Below are 19605 nucleotides of genomic sequence, written 5' to 3'. Positions count from 1 at the left end.
GTCAAAAATATATAAAGAAATTTTACAGACAAAAACCAAGTATGTTTAAATTTGTAAACCTTTTAAATAGTCAAAATTTTTCAGAATTACTTACGTTTAGCAAATATATTTTCGAGGCTTTTAAAATTAGAAATCAAATTCTTTCAAATGTGCCAATGTAACTTCTTGAAGTATGGTATTTCATTTACAATAATATTATATGCACATTTTAATGATTCCCTTTTTGAACTGTTTAGGTATTATATTATAGTTCCTACTTTCCATTTTAAGTATCTGTTGAATTCACACATTATCACATAATGCAAGTACATGTGTTTTTTCTTTGTTCCTTAATATGCAATTACATGTTGCTTTTTTGATTTTCATTATATAATGTATGCATGTTGTTTCTTAAGAAAATATTAGTTCATCCATTATTGTGTTATATATAATAATTTCATTCACTTTTCATCCTATATGTATCGTTCAATATTATATTATATGTATTATTCATTGTTAAACACTAGAAACTGTACAGTTTATGTGTAATAAAATCTGTTCTGTTCTGTTCTGTTCTGATTAAAAGGTAAAATTCATACCTTAGCTCTTGCTTAATATGTTTATAATTTTCAAGCACTGCACAATTATTTACTGATGCGTTCCAATCTTGTTTATAACAACGATTCGTGTCTTAAAAATATAAGGAACATTTTCAAATCAACCAATCTAGGATTGAGGAAAACATTTGCAAATCCATATTCACTTTGTTTTGTTTTTTACGTTTGAAACCCAGTTTTAACGTGCTTTAATAAATCTATCAAACCCTGTTCATATGTCTTTTGCAAAATAATATTATCTCACTGTTGCAATTTACACCAATATTTTACAATTCTTACGTGAATACATCCGTAATAACTCGTGCAAATGTTACAAGAGGGATTAAAACTCTTGAAGCTATATTCCTTTCACAATAATATCTTTTCTCAACTCTAAAAGAATGAATGGACTGGGTTTTTTTCTCTACGAAAGACCGAGGGCGACATTTAGCTTCAAGAATTTACATTTTGAACTCCACGCATTTATGATTTCAACTTCAAAAATACTAGTTTTCACAACTTCATTTTCATGAATTCGCGATTTCAACATCATGAATTCACGATTAAAAATATTTGAAGTTGAAGTTGAAATTGTGAAGTCATAAACTTAAAATCCTAATTTCGCGAAGGTGAATTCGTGACTTTGTGAAGGTTATTAAACTTGCGTATTCGTAAAGCTATCATGAATTCATGAATTCGCGAATACATGAATTCGGAATCATAAATTCATGTGTTTTCTAACAAATTAATAACGCATATCATATGATTTAATCATCTACAATAAAATTGTATGGTTAAAAAAGAAAACGTGACTATGTTGAATAAATTCTGCCGTTAAATATATCAATTTGAAAAATGAACTTATGATGATTAATGATTACGTCTTTTTCTACTTTTAATTTTGAAATATAATGTACATTTGTTTTAACATATTATCAAAATGTAATCAATTAATACTGGCCAGGAAACATTGTTTTGTCTTATCTGTTAATATCATACCATGTTAAAATCAGATGTAAAAATGGCCGAGTTGTCGTATACATGACAAGTGGACAATATAAAGAAATGATTACACACATTATTGTGATGTTTATCTTACATTTTTATTATTAATCTATATTTTATATCATATTGTACATAAGATATTAAACTGATTAAATTGTCGAACAATATTTGAAAAATTGTCATAAACAAAGAGTTTATTCAAAGTTTGTTTATTTTACGTAAAGTTGATCATTTGACTTAAAAGTTAAAATGTCAAATGTTACGAAAATATTTTTATAATTAGAAATGCTTTCATCTTCCACATTTATCAATGTCTCTTTTCCCATAAAGGGAATAAAAATACGCAAGCCTAAATGTAACATTTCTTTGTAATATAAACAACACGATGTGCTTATAAAAAAATGCAATACAATACTTCAAAATTGTGTAACTTAAGAAGAATCCGTCCCTCTGATATGTTCGTCTTATTTTTTAAATTTTTAAATAAATTCTCAGCTAGCCTTTCTCCATGGCCCAGTCTTAATATTTCATCTTTTATTTTGCTTAGCAAAATCAGCGAAGCATATATGCATGTATAGGTGTTATTGTGCCGGGAAAGCACGATTCCCGGGCATACCGTACCGCTTTTTTCAATCAACATAATTACATGAAAATAGCAGACTCTGGTTGATTGAGTCTGTACATGCGGGGTAATAAAAACGTGCAATATTCCTTACGCCCCCTAGCACCGGCTTGAGCAACACTCAATTTTCAACGCTTAAAAGAGTACAAAGGACCAGAAAAATATAAACAACACTGAAGTGAAGTACGAAGCAACTTTTTACAGCTGCCACATAACAATATGAATAAAGATGAAGATGTCACTGTTTACACTTACTCCCTTTTCCACCGATCTTAATAGCTTACACCGTGTATAACTGTATTAAAACATGGTCTATCATTTTGATTGTATATAACAATTTTGCAGTCCCTATTCTCATCATTACCTCGGGCTCCGAAAAACAACAAAATAGAACCGAGGTCCTATTCCATTATTCCATGCACCATAATGCAGGCGGCAAAGGCCTGCTTTGGGCACTCTAATAGTGTGTGCAAATATGGGGCATAAAAATATAAGCTTAAAGGATATCATTGGAATCTGCGAAAAGTTAACAATACGCAATAAATATAACTCAAATAAATATAAAATGAACCTTTATTATATACGGAAGAAAACAGCTTACTGTCCATTCCAGCAAATTAATATCCAATTAACTTAACGGGCATTGTAATATACAATCCCGATAATATTTTTTTTCGCACATTTTGTCATTTTATTTGTTTAAGGCTCATTCAGTTACATACACAATTTAATTAAAATACATAAAGTTACATAATAACAAATATTACATGACCATTCAAACATTGAATTATTAGAGACTAGTAATACATTGTAATATCAACACAAATTATCATACTAATTATAAAATATATTCAGTTTTAAATTATAGCTATAAATGAAGCAAAGAATGCATGAAAAAATGAAAAGGAATATAGCTATTTACATGGTAACAACCAAGTTTTTCGCCTATATCAGAACTTTCCCATCTTCCTATTTTTAACTTGATCTCTTCAAAATTAATAATAGACATCTCTCAAAAATATTATTATTATTATTATTATTATTATTATTATTATTATTATTATTATTATTATTATTATAGATATGAAGTAAGATAATTACAATCAAAACAAAGAACATTTTCGGAACTAACATTATATAGTTATCAAAATGTACATTTTAAGAAAACGAAAAATTGTATTTTAAAGTATTGAAGTATTGCAGAGTGATATCATGTCTGTAATTTCTAAACCTGTAAATAATTCTTGTAAATACATCAAAAATGACACAATAAAAGCTGCAATAAAATTGCCAAACATAGAAAAGCATCATAAATATGTTTAATACAAAACATAGACCCGACTTATCACTGTATCATAGGTTCTTGTAAAAAGGTTGTCTAGTTTTAACTTTACTTAATGGTTAATTCATCAAATTTCTGACAAAATCAGATCTTTAATAAAGTTGTCATATACTGTATAGCGCTTAAGGGACTTTAAAACATTTATCATATATGATTTTTTTTCTGATCTTGCAATATCCGTACTAACCCTCAAGGGTTTGACTTTGACAGGGAAAAAGTGCACACTTTCTTGATTTCAAATAAGATAAGATCAGTTCCAGCGATTGTTTTAGTTCATAATGTTCGACATCCTGAAAAGGCGTGAAGATAAATAAGTAAACAAATAATCAACCAATCAGATGCGAGTATTTTGTTGATATGACACACGTATCGGAAAATTAATGAGCAATTAAATTTTAATAATTGAAATTAGAAATTTCGACCAATGAGATTACACGTGTATTATAATTACATAAGTATGATATTTTTAGTTTAACACTGACTATAAATATTAAATTTAACTCGGTAAAAGTCATATCAGTTTTAACTTTCATTTTGAATAGGTTATCAGTACATGATAAGAAAAGTTGAAATAATTTACTTCATGTACACAGTGGTCTGACATTATTTGGATTAAAATTAGTTTTATAGACATTTAATGAACAATGTCTTTTTTGTCGAGCTATCATCAGGTACCAATGCAGGTAAGCAAGTTCTTTTCTTAGATTATTGATTTCAATTAATTCTAAACCAACAAATGATTTGTATACATTTTGTATTAAAGCTCTTTAAATTTTGTCTATTTTTCCGCATTATTTTATACAGTTTTAGTGTAACAAGAAATATACACAAAATCTATCTTATGATTTGTATTTAAGTAAAATTACATCATAATTCCGTTTAAATAAAATTTAAGGCTCAGTCTATTTAATCTAATGTTTTATATTTTAGGGACAACTACCAACATCCTCAGCATTTGCAGGTACTCAGAATTATTTATCAAGAGTTCCCAGTCTACCGGAAACAATTTATGGAACAAGTCAACTTTATCCACAAAACGCGGGACATTATACCATGGTATGTTATCATTTTATTTCTAACTGACTTGTTCAATTTATTAAAGGTCATAAATGCAAAATGCCTTTTTCCATAAAGAATTTTGGTAGTAGTGTTCAATTTCTAATGAAAAGTTAAAAAATTACATATTATTAACCAAATTGTCGACAAATTGGTGTTATGTTTGGACAAGCAAATACAATGCATGTTTTATATGATGAAATATGACCCATTTTACAAAACTATTAAATACACGTATCTGTCTTTCAGCAAGCCGGATCAGAATCTCTAAAAGCTCCAAGTTCTCTAGGTCAACATTATTACGTCGACCAAATGATGAACCCTCATCCTTACAGTTCTTTGTAAGTATATCTTATACAAATACCTTTATCGTATTTTTTTGAAGAAGTCTATCATAGATAATATTTATTGTGTAATATAGAAACAAAGTAAAATATGAAGTACTATTTCAAGAAACCGATGACATTTTTTTTATTTCTATTCCTTTTTGAAAATGTCCTAATAAACAACGTTTCGAAATGCGCATACTTCTTTGCACAGATACTTTTCATATATTTATTTGTCGTATAGGCTGTATATGTTTACAATGGTGTACATTTGTATAATTCTAGTTTTTTCCTGTTCTGTCCACTGTAAACTTTCAATATTTTCAGATTTTATTGTATTGTTGATATTGAAATTCTTTCAGGTACCCGGGTTTTGACGTCAATGCAATCAGAAGAAAAAACACTTCACGTGAAACCACAGGTCCGTTGAAAGCTTGGTTAAGTCAGCATAAGAAAAATCCATATCCAACAAAAGGTGAAAAGGTCATGTTGGCAATTTCAACCCGAATGACATTGACCCAAGTATCAACGTGGTTTGCCAACGCAAGACGTCGGATGAAGAAAGGCAACACCGGGGAGTATGACGATAACGATGAGGACACAGAAAGTGATATCGGTAAAGATATTATTGTTTCAGGTCAAAGAGATCGCAGTGGCAGCCTATCAAGCCGAATGTCACATACCAGTAGCGAAGCCGACACATCCAAAGAGCTCTCAGACCTTTCCGACATTGAGGAGGCATCAGTACTCCCAAAACCAACAAAGAGACCCACTAAGAAATGCGTTCAGAGGCTATTCTCACCAGAAATTAGAAATGACAGCAGCATTGATCCATCAAGCTCACCTGAAAGCTTACCGGATATGACGTACATTAAGAAGGAAGTAAACGAAGAGCACAGACTTCCGTCAGTTACCGAGCTGATGAGTACATTACAAAACTCAATTCCGGCACCTCAAAACAATGTCAACGATGTTTCTAAATCTCAAAAGTCAAAGATCTGGTCAATTTCTGAAATAATTGGATCTGCAACAAAAACGATCAACACCGACAATTCGACCACCTACCCACACACAGAAAACGCAGAACCCCACCCGGAATATTCAACATATTATAACAACAGCTCGTATTACCAGAGTCAACTTTACAACACATATTCAAATTATTACCCCACCCAGCAGGCCGGGTACCAGTATGACTTTACCAGTCAACTAAACACATCTGACAGTGGTTTAAGCACTTTATCAGACTCTAAAGAGAATATTGAATATTTGTAATCAAATTCTAACAATACGTTCTGCAAATCCAAGGTGTTTTACTAGTTACTTTAGCTTTACATCTTATAACATGTATCTTATAATGAAAATTAGCTGTCTGTTGCAGAAAAAGCAATGTAGAACTCACAAGTAAAATGATGTAAAAGCAGGGCACGGACAATTTTTCAAAGCAATTTTTCACCAATTGGTGATTTGCTTCAAATTCTTGTTATTATATTTGATTATGTTGCATTTTGTTACAAGTGTACTTTTATATACATACTTACAAAGTTTCACATGAATAGTTGATTTAATAGAAGAGTTAATATTTAACATTATATTTGTCTTATACATGTACAATACAATAAATAAATGAATAATAATAGCAAAGCCTTGTATGTAGATCATCTTATTTTTGTACACATGTAACCGATGGTATGTTCACCTCGTCAGGTTATCTCAAATTTTGTTAGATGTCATGAGAGGTAAAGTATACTTTCGAATGCGTGCAAAATGGTCATTTAAAAGCTTCAATGATTTTATACGATCTAACATTTACGGTTTTAAAGGAACTCCACTGAAGCATTTTGACGTGACGGAAATGGAATATCTTTTTAGAGAATTTTATAACATTTATTGTTGGTCTATGCGAATATCTTGTGAGCAAAATTTAACATCATTCGCTTACTCCATTTTTCTAGGACAACATTTTATTTGTGCAAAATGACCTAATTTTAATGAAAAGCGTTTTAGTGCTTTTAATTTAAGTCAGACTAAGAAATTAATTAGATATAGATTTTCAATTTAATTCTGTGTATATTACTTCATTATCTGTTTCATTGTTTTCCGTTTTAAGTGCCCAAATTTTATCAATGTAAGACTTTCAAAGTGTATGATACCTTAGTGGAGCACCTTTCAGCTTATTTGACTCAAACGCTACATAACAACAGTTAATATACGGCCATAAACATTGGCAAAAACCTTAATATCATTTTATAATAAGCAGTATCCGATATTTCATTAAGGGAAAACTGAAAATTAAGTTGAAAGAATCCGTGGATATAATTTTAAAATCAACGCGGCAAATGCACAGTATTATAAGTATCCAAATATTTTTTTCTGATGTAGAAAAAACATGTGCGAGGGTAGGCCAATAATTATGTAATGCATTATGGTCAATAAATATGTTTTTACAGTCTACGAAAGGGATAAAAATCACAGGGTGCCAAGTTTGGAGAATACGGCGTATGTTTAAGGACATAAACTGGTTTTTCTCGGAAAAAAAATCAACAATAATTTATCATAGTAGCTCCTTTGTGTGCTGGAGCGCTGCCTTTCATACCAGTTGAAGGACGTACTTTATTGAAGTGTTTTTCATTTGTTTCTTAACACAACATGTCTATAATAGTTGAATATGACAAAACGGTCTCTAGAAACAGGAATTTACACAACAGTTCCACGAGTATTAAAAAAAAATAACGTATATAACTTTCTTGACACTTGTAATTCGCTCGATAAACATTTTTGGTGGCCCAAAGCTGATTGTTACACTTGCGAACTGGCGTGAATTAGTGAAACCAACTTTCATCACCAGTCACAATATTAGATACATGTACTAGTCAACGGCGACTGTCATTTAGAAAAGATTTACAGTAATTTTTGAGCGCATTTAACTCGCACTTTCATTAGGTCAGATGTTAACAAATGGGGTATCCATCTGGCAGTTATTCGGGTAACTTTCAACTTCAGAATCGTATAAGATGACCCTTTTGATATTCCTGCGGTATAAGCTATCTGGATAAGTGAAAGTCTGGTATCTTTGTCAATGATAATAATGACTTAATGAATGGTTTTGTCAGTTACTATGGAGCGTTTTCTTCCAGATTTACTGGGATCTTAAATTGACATGAGCCCATTTTTGATTTTATGCATCCATCACAAAACAGTTGCATAAGATCCTTTATTGTTGCCTAGTTTTGCTCGGGCCTCTATGTAAGCCCGTATGTCAGCACTTTTAAACCAGGCATATTTTACATATACAATTTCCAAAATGCTCATACAGGTTTTTTTACAGTGTTCCTCCCATGAAAGCTTCTAACCATTTATTTAATTTGACACGTTGTCCGTACCAACTTGATATTTTTGAAATACATTTTGCATGTCTATTCTTACAATATTTTTTAATGTATTCACATATGTTCAATAATGATATTATTTGTCAATTGCCTGTTGTTACATAATATGTAAATTTGACTAAATAAAGATATATTATATTGCATTGTATTGTATATTCTAATTCTTCTTTTAGATATCTTTTGAATAGAACCGTCGATTTAGGAGATAGCTAAGTACATACGATATCGAATAAAATGACACGTACGATATAATAACCAATATTATTATTATTTCTTTATAAGAGGGTGATCTACATTTTTAGCTTTGAGAGACTGCGCAAATTTAATATGTGGAGGTAATTTTTTATCTTCTTCTTTTAAAAAAAATATTTTGTTTGATGAATAAATCAGATCTTACTTTAGGTCCTTGGGTATAACATACTTTTGATATAATTATGAAAAATAGAAATTAGATGACGTTCGTCTTCCATATCATTTAAGTTACAATAAATACAATTTATCGTTAATTTCTAGCTTATTATAGCGGCAAATTGATATGAAAGTTTATGTCAGCAATTCTCGTGTTTACAAAACATGTTAACAGAGACGAACATTTATGAAAAATGTATTTCTGTCAAAGTTTGAAAATTAATTAAGTTGTTAAATAGTGAAATGTCATTTTTAGCCACAGGGATTAAATATGTACATAATGTTTTTAGTCCGTGCTGTCAATTTAATGTTTTAAGTTGTAAAATATATGGCACTAATTATTGAAAAGGTAGTCCGTCTTGTCAAACTAAGAAATATTGATCACATTTTGTCATAAAACTTTCAACATATTTTGTTTTCAGATTCTGGGCAGGCGTTATGAACTTAATTTACAACAGCAATTTAATGAAAGAATTTGACCGCTGACACTTTAATTTCACTTTGCAAATAAAGTTAGTTGATGTCACAGTAAATAAAATCTTTGCACTCTTTCTATTATGGAATTTCATATCTTATCTTGATATATATTTGCTCTAGTTTGTTATGATTATAATTAAAAAGAACAACAGCATTAAATAAAATGTTCATTGCTTTTTTTTAATTTTAAATTTCAATATGTTTGAGCGTTACTTTACCGTATGAAAATAACGTTTCAAAACCTTGTATTCAACACGAGTTTATTATCGTAGTGGTAAATGAACATTTGAGTATTCCATCGTGTGTGTTTCTCTTTATTTGGAACATTAACAATATCTGCAATATGTTTTATACCTGCTGCATTTTATATCTTTTCTTGTATATTATATAGGATGAAAGTGTTTACTCAAATAAATCAATTTTACAGTTTACAAGACAGAATTACAAATATTACAGACTCCCATGTTCACATTCACTGCCAGTCTTTGTCAAAACATATACACATGTAAAACATATTTTCCATTTTTTTGTCCGCATGTTTGGCGACCTCTTATGGTCATTGTTTACTATATTTCTTTTTAAAAAGAGTATGTGGTTAAACTGGTTATACAGTGGTGATCGCGAAATCTGGACTCGATTCTGAATGAAGTAATTCATTGTGATAGCTTATAAGAAGTATATCAAAAGTGAACACACTTCTTGAAATAATTTGCTCTTTAATTTTTAGCAATGTAATAGATGCATAGACTGCTGGACAAAACAAAGTCTGAGAAATTTATCATCCTGAGTCTGAAAATGCTAATTCGTTATCAATAATAACTTGTTAGAAAATAAAAAAAAATGTTGACCAAAAGGGAAAAAAGCTTGCAAAATTTAGATATAACTTTAGAAATACCTTTAACATTCTTTACAGTGACATTTCAAGAATATAAGATAACAACATTAAAGATGATATCTGTGTATGGCAATAATATTGTTGTTTTTTTTCTATTTTAACATTAACTTGATCTCTCATTATGAAATCTACATGATGGTTATCAGTAATGTAACATACCTGGTACAGATAATAAGGTATCATGATGTTAAACATTAAGATCATATCTGATGAAAGAAAGTTTTTGTCAATATTTACATTTTATTTATTTGTTGTTATTGCTGTTGCTGCTGCTGAAAACATTTTGATTCTTGTGTTTGATTACACAATTAAGTCACAAACAGAAATATTAAAAAGGAATACAGTGATTAGTTACTTTACCAACAAAGAATGTGTTTGATTCCGATAATTTATTGTGTTGAAGACTGAGTACTGCTTAAGCCGGTGCTAGGGGGCGTGAGTGATGTTGTCCTTTTCAGTATCTCTCATGATTAGATTCAATCAAACCGAGTCTTCAATTTTCACTTTTAATCTTGTTTTAATGCTCTAGTAGGATCTTTTCTTTTTCAGATTTGTTTTTTAGAATATATAGATGAAGACATGTGCATGACATGGAATACTGTTCAAATTAGGTCAGAACGATGCTTTGTAAATCTAAAGTTATAATTTCCTTTTTTTTCAATTGCATAAGTTTGAATTATGTAAGAACATTCTATATTAAGTAATGGTTTCTTAGGCATGTCTACAAAATATAAATGAATACACACGTTCAAAACTGTGTCTTTATAGTTATCTTCCCCGATGGTCTATCATATGAACAATTTGGATCCTATCTTACACATTGGCAAATTGCAAGCTAGGAAGCAAAATGTCATACGAATTTGCGTCATTTGGCGGCATGTTTTTAGAATTTCCACTTTAAGTGAGATATATTCCACATTCACTTGAAGTAAAAATAACCCGAATTGTTATATAGCAAACAACCGATTATGTAAACATGCCATTAAACCAATCTTTATGTAACAGTAAAAATGTAAAAAAAATGCTTTCACGTTGACTGACCATAAAAGACAAATGAGCCGCGTCACGACAAAACCAACGTAATTGTGTTTACGACCAGCATGGATCCAGACCAGCCTGCGCATCCGCGCAGTCTGATCAGGATCCATGCTGTTCGCTTACCATTCCTATTACAAGAAGAGAAACTGACAGCGAACAGCATGGATCCTGATCAGACTGCGCGGATGCGCAGGCTGGTCTGGATTATTGCTGGTCGCAAACGCACTATGTTGGTTTTGACTGACCATAAAAGACAAATTAACTGCAGCCGTGTATGAAAAACCATTAATGATATACTATGCTCAAATTTGATGTAAGAAAATATTGATAATTGCTACAGAGTCTCTTTGTAAATATAAAATATACAAGTTTTGACTTCACACAAAGAAGATATGTTATGTTTAAAAATTCAACACACTATGGGTGGTCACAATATGAATATAGAAGAAGAAGAAGAAGAAGAAGAAGAAGAAGAAGGGGAGGAGGAAGAAGAAGAACGTTTATTTCTCACTTAAACTACGGGACTCCACTGAGGTTTAAAGGCCTAAAAACATAAGATTCAAATTCCTTACATACATGAGCTGGGGCACTTTAAACAAAAATATATGCAAAGATAGTTAAGAAATATACTTTGAAATAAATTGAAAAATCGTATTTTTATGCCTTTCTTAGCCCGATTTGATTGAAAAGCGTTTAAACGCTTTTAAGTTTGGGTCATCATTTACAATTTGAATAATTATTCTGGAAAAACGAAGTACGCGAATGATCTGATTTGCACAAAGATTAGTGGTCTAAACCGACATCAAATGGTACATTTATCTGGAAAAAAATATTTTCAGTCCCATTATGTCAATAAACCTCAGTGGAGCCTCTTTAACATATATACAAGCATACACATATAATGGCATGAAAAATACAATGACATGAAAGTAAACATGACATATTGGATGGACGAAACAAAATATAAATGCCAAGAATAAAAAGCATGATAAAAATTTAAAGCAATGTATAGTGTCTTTAAAAAAACTGGCATTTCTTTTTTTTAAGAAAAGACAAACATTAAAAAAAGACATACATTACTTGACCTGTAATAGGGAACGCAGCTTCCCATTAATAATAAATTCATTCGTTTATTTAAATTAGACATATTCAGTAAGACTTTTATAGATTTTAATAAATTTCTGTGATAAAACATTTTACTCAAATGTTATTTAAATATACTACCTAGGTGTTTTCGATTTTATTTTTGTAGATTAAGAATGAATGGCCTTCCTTTAAGAATTCAAACAGGTAGATTTAGTAGAAATAGAATCCCTCGTGAAGAAAGATATTGTTTGTTTTGCAATGATTTAGATATTGAGGATGAGTACCATTTTATCTGTATATGTAAATGCTATGATGTTATAAGAAAACAAAACTTAAAAGCCTACTATTACAGAAATCCATCAGTTTACAAATTTACTCAACTGTTAATCTCACAAAATAAAAATGAGCTTATACGTTTATCCAAATTTGTTAAAGAAGCTCTTTCCATTAGGTATGTACTTTCAAATGCTACTGATTACAATTAATGTTCATTCTCCAAATGTTTTGTTTTGATTCCAAAAATATCCATAAAAGCGTCTTATTTAATTATAAAAGTAGATAGTAAATACACATTTTTCCATAGCTACATGTTTGTTTGTTTGTTTGTTTGATTGATTGATTGATTGATTGCATGTTTGTTTGTTTGTTGTTATGAAACTATTGTATACGTAATTTGTGATATCCATATTTTGTTTGTTAATTTTCATGCAGCGATTACATATGTGAATATAATGTATTGTAGATGATGTACTTTGTACAAGTCTTAATAAAATATCTGTTCTGTTCTGTTCTGTTCTGTTCTCAAAGATGAACAACTATCAGGTAAAATAATCAATTATGGTTTATAATGTAGAAAGTCGAATACTGAGCCTTTTTTCTTATAAAATTTGATTAAAAGATAACAACTTTATCAAACTCTATATTCTGTATTTTTCCTATTAGTAGACATATTTTTATTTTAATGAAGCAGATATTACTTGTTATTAATATACAGTATTATGTTAGCTTTTTAAGTCTTAGGATATCGCAGTGAAGGATATAATGATTATAATGATGATTGCGATGATGATGAAAGTGATCATCCATATTCTTCTTCTTCTCCTCATCATCATCATCGTCGTTGTCATCATCATCATCCACACCACTACAATCATCATTATCATCATCATCATCATCAATTTCATCAATTTCTTCATCATCATCATCATCATCATCATCATCATCATCATCGTTGTCGTCGTCGTCGTCGTCGTCGTCGTTGTTATCGACTTTTTCTACTTTTAATTTTGAAATATAATGTACAATTGTTTTAATATATTATCAAAATGTAATCAATTAATACTGGCCAGGAAACATTGTTTTGTCTTATCTGTTAACATCATACAATGTTAAAATCAGATGTAAAAATGGCCGAGTTGTCATATACATGACAAGTGGACAATATAAAGAAATGATTACACACATTATTGTGATGTTTATCTTACATTTTTATTAATCTGTATTTTATATGATATTGTACATAAGATATTTAACTGATTAAATTGTCGAACAATATTTGAAAAATTGATAGAAACAAAGAGTTGATTCAAAGTTTGTTTATTTTACGTAAAGTTGATCATTTGACTTAAAAGTTAAAATGTCAAATGTTACGAAAATATTGTTATAATTAGAAATGCTTTCATCTTTCATATTTATCAATGTCTCTTTTTCCATTAAGGGAATAAAAATACGCAAGCCTAAATGTAATATAAACAACACGATGTGCTTATAATAAAATGCAATACAATACTTCAAAATTTTGTAATTTAAGAAGAATCCGTCCCTTTGACATGTTCGTCTTATTTTTTTTTTTGGTTTTCATATCAATTCTCAGCTAGCCTTTCTCCATGGCCTTGTGTTAATATTTCATCTTTTATTTTGCTTAGCAAAATCGGCGAAACATATATGCATGTATATAGGTATTATTGTGCCGGAAAAGCACGATTCCCGGGCATACCGTACCGTTTTTTCAGTCAAACAAAAGTAATTAAATATACACGAAAGCTAGAATCAAAAGCATATATCTTACAGAACATGTAATAAAATATGACCAAGAGCTATTTGCTGTTTTTTTCTTTCTTAACAAAAAATAAAAATAAAAATAAAATAAAAAAATAAACAACAACAACAAAAACTGAACACGGAGACGCCGAAATTCTTCTTTGTTAATTTTTATAATATTTAGAGTTGTGTTTTGGATAGGTTAACCAGATAAAGATATGAAGATAAAGATATAAGACATTTTGGGAAACGTTTGCACTTCTTTCTTGATAATTCCGAATTAGGAACTTTGCTGTACTGATATTTTGTACAAGATATAGCACTTTATAGTACCGAAACTTTTGGTTGATAGACATTTTAAATGACTTTATTGTCCTGTTCTGTGTCAGGCGCCACTTTCCAGACGAACTGGACCACGCACGTATCAAGATGGCGTCATATCCGACATTTTGTACCATCAATCATAAATGGACAACAGTAATTGCAACATTTCATTTTTAGAAAATCTAATTTGTTTATTATATATTTCAAAGATGAATTATTCAAATTTAAATTTGAAACGATGATGACGTAGAATGAATCCACAATGGCGCCGTTTTCAACAGAGTGTCCATTTTTATGATTTATTTTAGAAGTGTGTCTACTCAATTTTAATACATGTATTATAACAACTTCAAGGCTGTGTATAATTACCAATTTATTCAGGATATGATCATGAGTATCAGTGAACATTTTATAATATATTACATTAATGCATGACCTTTAAAGACCCAATTAGTTTATATTTTGCTACCTTTATGGACAATGATTTCACATCCAGTTCTGCTTTCTACAGGTGATAAATATTTCACATTTTCCTTAAATACAAGATTATGAAACACATGCTTGCTCTTTATACAGAATGTAAAAAAAGAAGATGAAGAAAAACACATTTTTGAGGCTAAATGTATCATTAATAAACAAACCGAATATACCATTATATATTGTTGGTTTTATTAATTAAACAACTTCTTAACGGTTTATGTTAGAAACAGTATGCATTTAAAGTAATATTGTTTTTTTAAACAGTATTTATTTTCGGAAAAAAGATATAACACAAAGTGTCGTCTGCTTTTGACAAATTGGAATCCTTAACACGGATCGTCTATAAATCCTTAAAATCTCTCCTTATGCCTTTCTCTACGAATTAAAAAAGAGAAGACTTTGTAAATACATCAAAAATGACACAATAAAAGCTGCAATAAAATTGCCAAACATAGAAAAGCATCATAAATATGTTTAATACAAAACATAGACCCGACTTATCACTGTATCATTGGTTCTTGTTAAAAAGATTGTCTAGTTTTAACTTTACTTAATGGTTAATTCATCAAATTTCTGACAAAATCAGATCTTTAATAAAGTTGTCATATACTGTATAGCGCTTAAGGGACTTTAAAACATTTATCATATATGATTTTTTTTTCAGATCTTGCAACATCCGTACTAACCCTCTGGGGTTTGACTTTGACAGGGAAAAAGTGCACACTTTCTCGATTTTAAATAAGATAAGATCAGTTCCAGCGATTGTTTTAGTTCATAATGTTCGACATCCTGAAAAGGCGTGAAGATAAAAAAGTAAACAAGTAATCTACCAATCAGATGCGAGTATTTTGTTGATATGACACACGTATCGGACAATTAATGAGCAATTAAATTTTAATAATTGAAATAAGATATTTCCACCAATGAAATAACATATTTTTGATAGTGACAAAAGATAGTATATTTTTAGTTTGAAATTCGACTATAAATATTAAATTTAACTCGGTAAAAGTCATATCAGTTTTAACTTTCATTTTGAGTAGGTTATCAGTACATGATAAGAAAGGTTGAAATAATTTTAATTCATGTATAAACTGTTTGTGACATTGTAAAATTTGGATTTTATCAAGGATTATAAACTACAGGAATAATGTCTTTTCTATCGAGTCTTCCCTCCTCGGCCCAGGTATTTATTTTTATTATTTTATTTTATTTATTGCTACTGCTTAGAGATTCCATTCTTAATTAATGCTAAAATACTGTTGAACTCAATGATATATGTTTATAAAGTTTTGACATTGTGTACGCATGGGCATACCGCCCGGATGTATTCTGAAATAAACTCTTGAAATTCTTTATTAAAAATAAACAATTGTCATATTTTATGACTCTCTCAAAAATCTAAATAAAGATAATTTACATATCTAGAAATCTTATAATTTAAATTTAAATGATATGCAGTTTTCAGTAAAATCGTGACTGTCAATTCTGTATATTTTTCTCCCACTAGTATTTTATAAGTGTTATGTTAAAACAACACAATTGACTGATCGAAAATGTCCAACACAAGCGGACATATCTTTTCTCAAAGAATGCGAACAAAGCCTTTCTAAAATATTCAGTAGAAAAACAGAGAATTTCAAATTCTATTTCATGTATAAAAAAGGTAATAAAATGATAATAAATATATGCCACAAAGTTGGATAACATGTACAATTTTAAGGTGCAAACTATTTTTCAGTTTGATATTCTGTTAATGAAAATACCTTTATTTTTTAGGGACAACTGGCAACATCCTCAGCATTTACAGGTTCTCAGAATTATTTATCAAGAGTCCCCAGTCTACCGGAAACAATTTATGGAACCAGTCAACTTTATTCTCAGACTTCCGGTCATAGACAAGAAAATACGGGATACTATTCCATGGTAAGTTTTTGTTATAGGACAAATCATAAAACTGAAACATATGATTGGAAAAAAAAATCACATAAAAAAGTTCATTACATTATTTTGTAAAAGTATTGACATCTTAGCTTTAAACTAGAAATTAAAGAAATCCGTATTTACATCAATCCTGAAGTAAAGATTTCTCGTATTTTCACCAGTAAAGATAATATGATACACGTTATATTATATGTGGACATTATGCATTGTTGTGTACAATATTGAATTCTATTAGACGAGTACAAAGATGTCAAATCTATATTGGACGAGGCGCTATAGTTGAGAACGAGGAGGCTATATGATGTGAGATATGGATTACTGCAATGCTCAAAATTCATTGGCTATATTTTATAAGTTTTTAAAAAAATGCTTTAAGCAGACTCAAAATCAGCAATAACAAATAAATATATGTCTTTATACGTATCTGTCTTTCAGCAAACCGGATCAGAATCTCTGAAAGCTCCTAGCTCTCTAGGTCAACATTATTACGTCGACCAAATGATGAACCCTCATCCTTACAGTTCTTTGTAAGTATATCTTATACGATTAACATATTAATATGTTCTTTCAGTTTTTGTAAGAACAGGTTTTTGATATTAGTGGTGATATAACAACATGTGTTTTTTTGTTTTGTTTTTTACTTCAGTATGTCTTATGCTTATTTATTTTCAAAATAAATTGTGATACATTTGGATATTATCTCTATATCATTTCAAATAATTGATAATATTTGTTTAACAAAAATTGGATAAGAAATTCAGATTTTAGCTGAAAATCTCTCTTAAGCCTTACACATCATTAAAAGCTACATACGCGATTTTGCAGTCATTGTCACATAACCGCCTCTTATCGCTTCTTTCGCGTTGAAAAATAGTATCACCTGGTTTATGAGTTATATTGCAGTTTTGAATCATTGCTGTGATACTGCAGTTGTAAAACATGGAGTAGAATTACGATTGTTTGGGTAAATCAAGCTGTATAACTACCAGCTAAACAAATTGATTAAAGTATCTTCCTTGACCGACGCGAAGCGATATTACGTAAATCTATCAATTTGTTCATAAAATTAACCAAAGAAAATAAAAAAAATACGATTTGATATTAATTCTTCACCGTTTTTATCTTGTCAGGTACCCGGGTTTTGACGTTAATGCCATCAGAAGAAAAAATGCTACACGTGAAACCACAGGTCCTTTGAAAGCGTGGTTAAGTCAGCATAAGAAAAATCCCTATCCAACAAAAGGTGAAAAGGTCATGTTGGCAATATCAACCCGAATGACCTTGACCCAAGTATCAACGTGGTTTGCCAACGCTAGACGTCGGATGAAGAAAGACAACACCGGGGAGTATGACGACAACGATGACATCAGCGAAATCGGTAAAATTATTAATACATACTTCAATTCGAAATTGTTCAACATTAAACATACGTGAGTGAAATGCATAAATGAAAAATGGTTGACAAATCACTAAAATCAATCTAGCATTTTTTTTTTGATTGCGATTTTTTATGAATTTGATTATGGGATGGAAACAAAATAAAGTTTTTACACTTTCTTTCCTTGATAAATACAAAGATATTTAATTTTCTTGCATTGATTTTTTCAGGTCAAAGAGATCGCAGTGGCAGCCTATCAAGCCGAATGTCACATACCAGTAGCGAAGCCGACACATCCAAAGAGCTCTCAGACCTTTCCGACATTGAGGAGGCATCAGTACTCCCAAAACCAACAAAGAGACCCACTAAGAAATGCGTTCAGAGGCTATTCTCACCGGAAATTAGAACTGAAAGCAACATTGATCCATCAAGCTCGCCTGAAAGCTTACCGGATATGACGCAAATTAAAAAGGAATCGTTTGAACAACACAGACTTCCGTCAGTTGCGGAAATGATGAGAACATTGCCAAACTCTATCCCAGCACCGCCAAGAAATTTCGACGATGTTTCTAAATCTCAAAAGTCAAAGATCTGGTCAATTTCTGAAATAATTGGATCTGCATCGAAGACGATAAACACCGACAATTCAACCACCTACCCACACCCAGAAAACGCAGAACCCCACCAAGAATATTCAACATATTATCACAACAGCTCGTATTACCAGAGTCAACTGTACAACACATATTCAAATTATTACCCCACCCAGCATACCGGGTACCAGTATGACTTTACCAGTCAACTAAACACATCTGACAGTGGTTTAAGCACTTTATCAGACTCTAAAGAAAATATTGAATATTTGTAATCAAATTCTAACCATACGATCAGCAAATCCACTTCTATTTTCCATCACAATAGAGAGACAGAAATTATTTTCAAATCATGATTTATATTATTTGTTTCAAATGCTTACAACATACAAATTTATATTCGATTAAATATTGTAATAACTTATAATATCTACGTTAAAGAATGTATAAATGTGTTGTAAATATATGAATATGAATGTAAAATTGAAGAATAAAATATTTATAAAAAGTTGAGTGTTTTAGTTTAGTTAATTGCTTGGTAATTTTAAGTACAATGTAGACAATAACAATGTCAAAGCCTCCTCAATGTATACGCACATATACGGTCATCATATATTTTAACATATC

General features: G+C 30.2%; 1 protein-coding gene across 3 annotated transcripts; it reads left to right on the top strand.

Annotated features, from left to right (window-relative positions):
* Positions 1-3998: 3998 nt before the first annotated feature.
* On the top strand, positions 3999-19467 carry LOC132722733 (Iroquois homeobox protein 6a-like). 3 transcript variants are annotated; one of them, XM_060707274.1, is made up of 5 exons: positions 3999-4227; positions 16843-16989; positions 17443-17534; positions 18138-18385; positions 18616-19467. In XM_060707274.1, exons 1-5 carry the CDS (start codon positions 4189-4191, stop codon positions 19251-19253), a joined length of 1164 nt encoding a protein of 387 aa, XP_060563257.1. In that variant the 5' UTR covers positions 3999-4188; the 3' UTR covers positions 19254-19467. The 3 variants fall into 3 exon arrangements, with proteins under 3 accessions (XP_060563257.1, XP_060563259.1, XP_060563258.1); XM_060707276.1 differs by lacking the exon at positions 16843-16989 and adding an exon at positions 4475-4600; XM_060707275.1 differs by lacking the exon at positions 3999-4227 and adding an exon at positions 16001-16249.
* The last annotated feature ends 138 nt before the right edge of the window (positions 19468-19605 follow it).

Source organism: Ruditapes philippinarum, unplaced genomic scaffold, assembly GCF_026571515.1.
Source record: "Ruditapes philippinarum isolate M1 unplaced genomic scaffold, ASM2657151v2 ctg147_1_1_1_1, whole genome shotgun sequence".
NCBI lineage: Eukaryota > Metazoa > Mollusca > Bivalvia > Venerida > Veneridae > Ruditapes > Ruditapes philippinarum.
Note: the sequence above shows the minus strand (reverse complement) of the source record. Positions and strands in the feature narration are given on the sequence as shown.

Bases quoted from the DNA above. Each gene is read 5' to 3' on its own strand.
- LOC132722733 (XM_060707274.1), top strand. From the start codon at position 4,189: ATGTCTTTTTTGTCGAGCTATCATCAGGTACCAATGCAG. The intron at 17,535-18,137 runs GTAAGTATATCT...TTATCTTGTCAG, and splicing joins CCTCATCCTTACAGTTCTTT to GTACCCGGGTTTTGACGTTA. The intron at 18,386-18,615 runs GTAAAATTATTA...TGATTTTTTCAG, and splicing joins CGATGACATCAGCGAAATCG to GTCAAAGAGATCGCAGTGGC.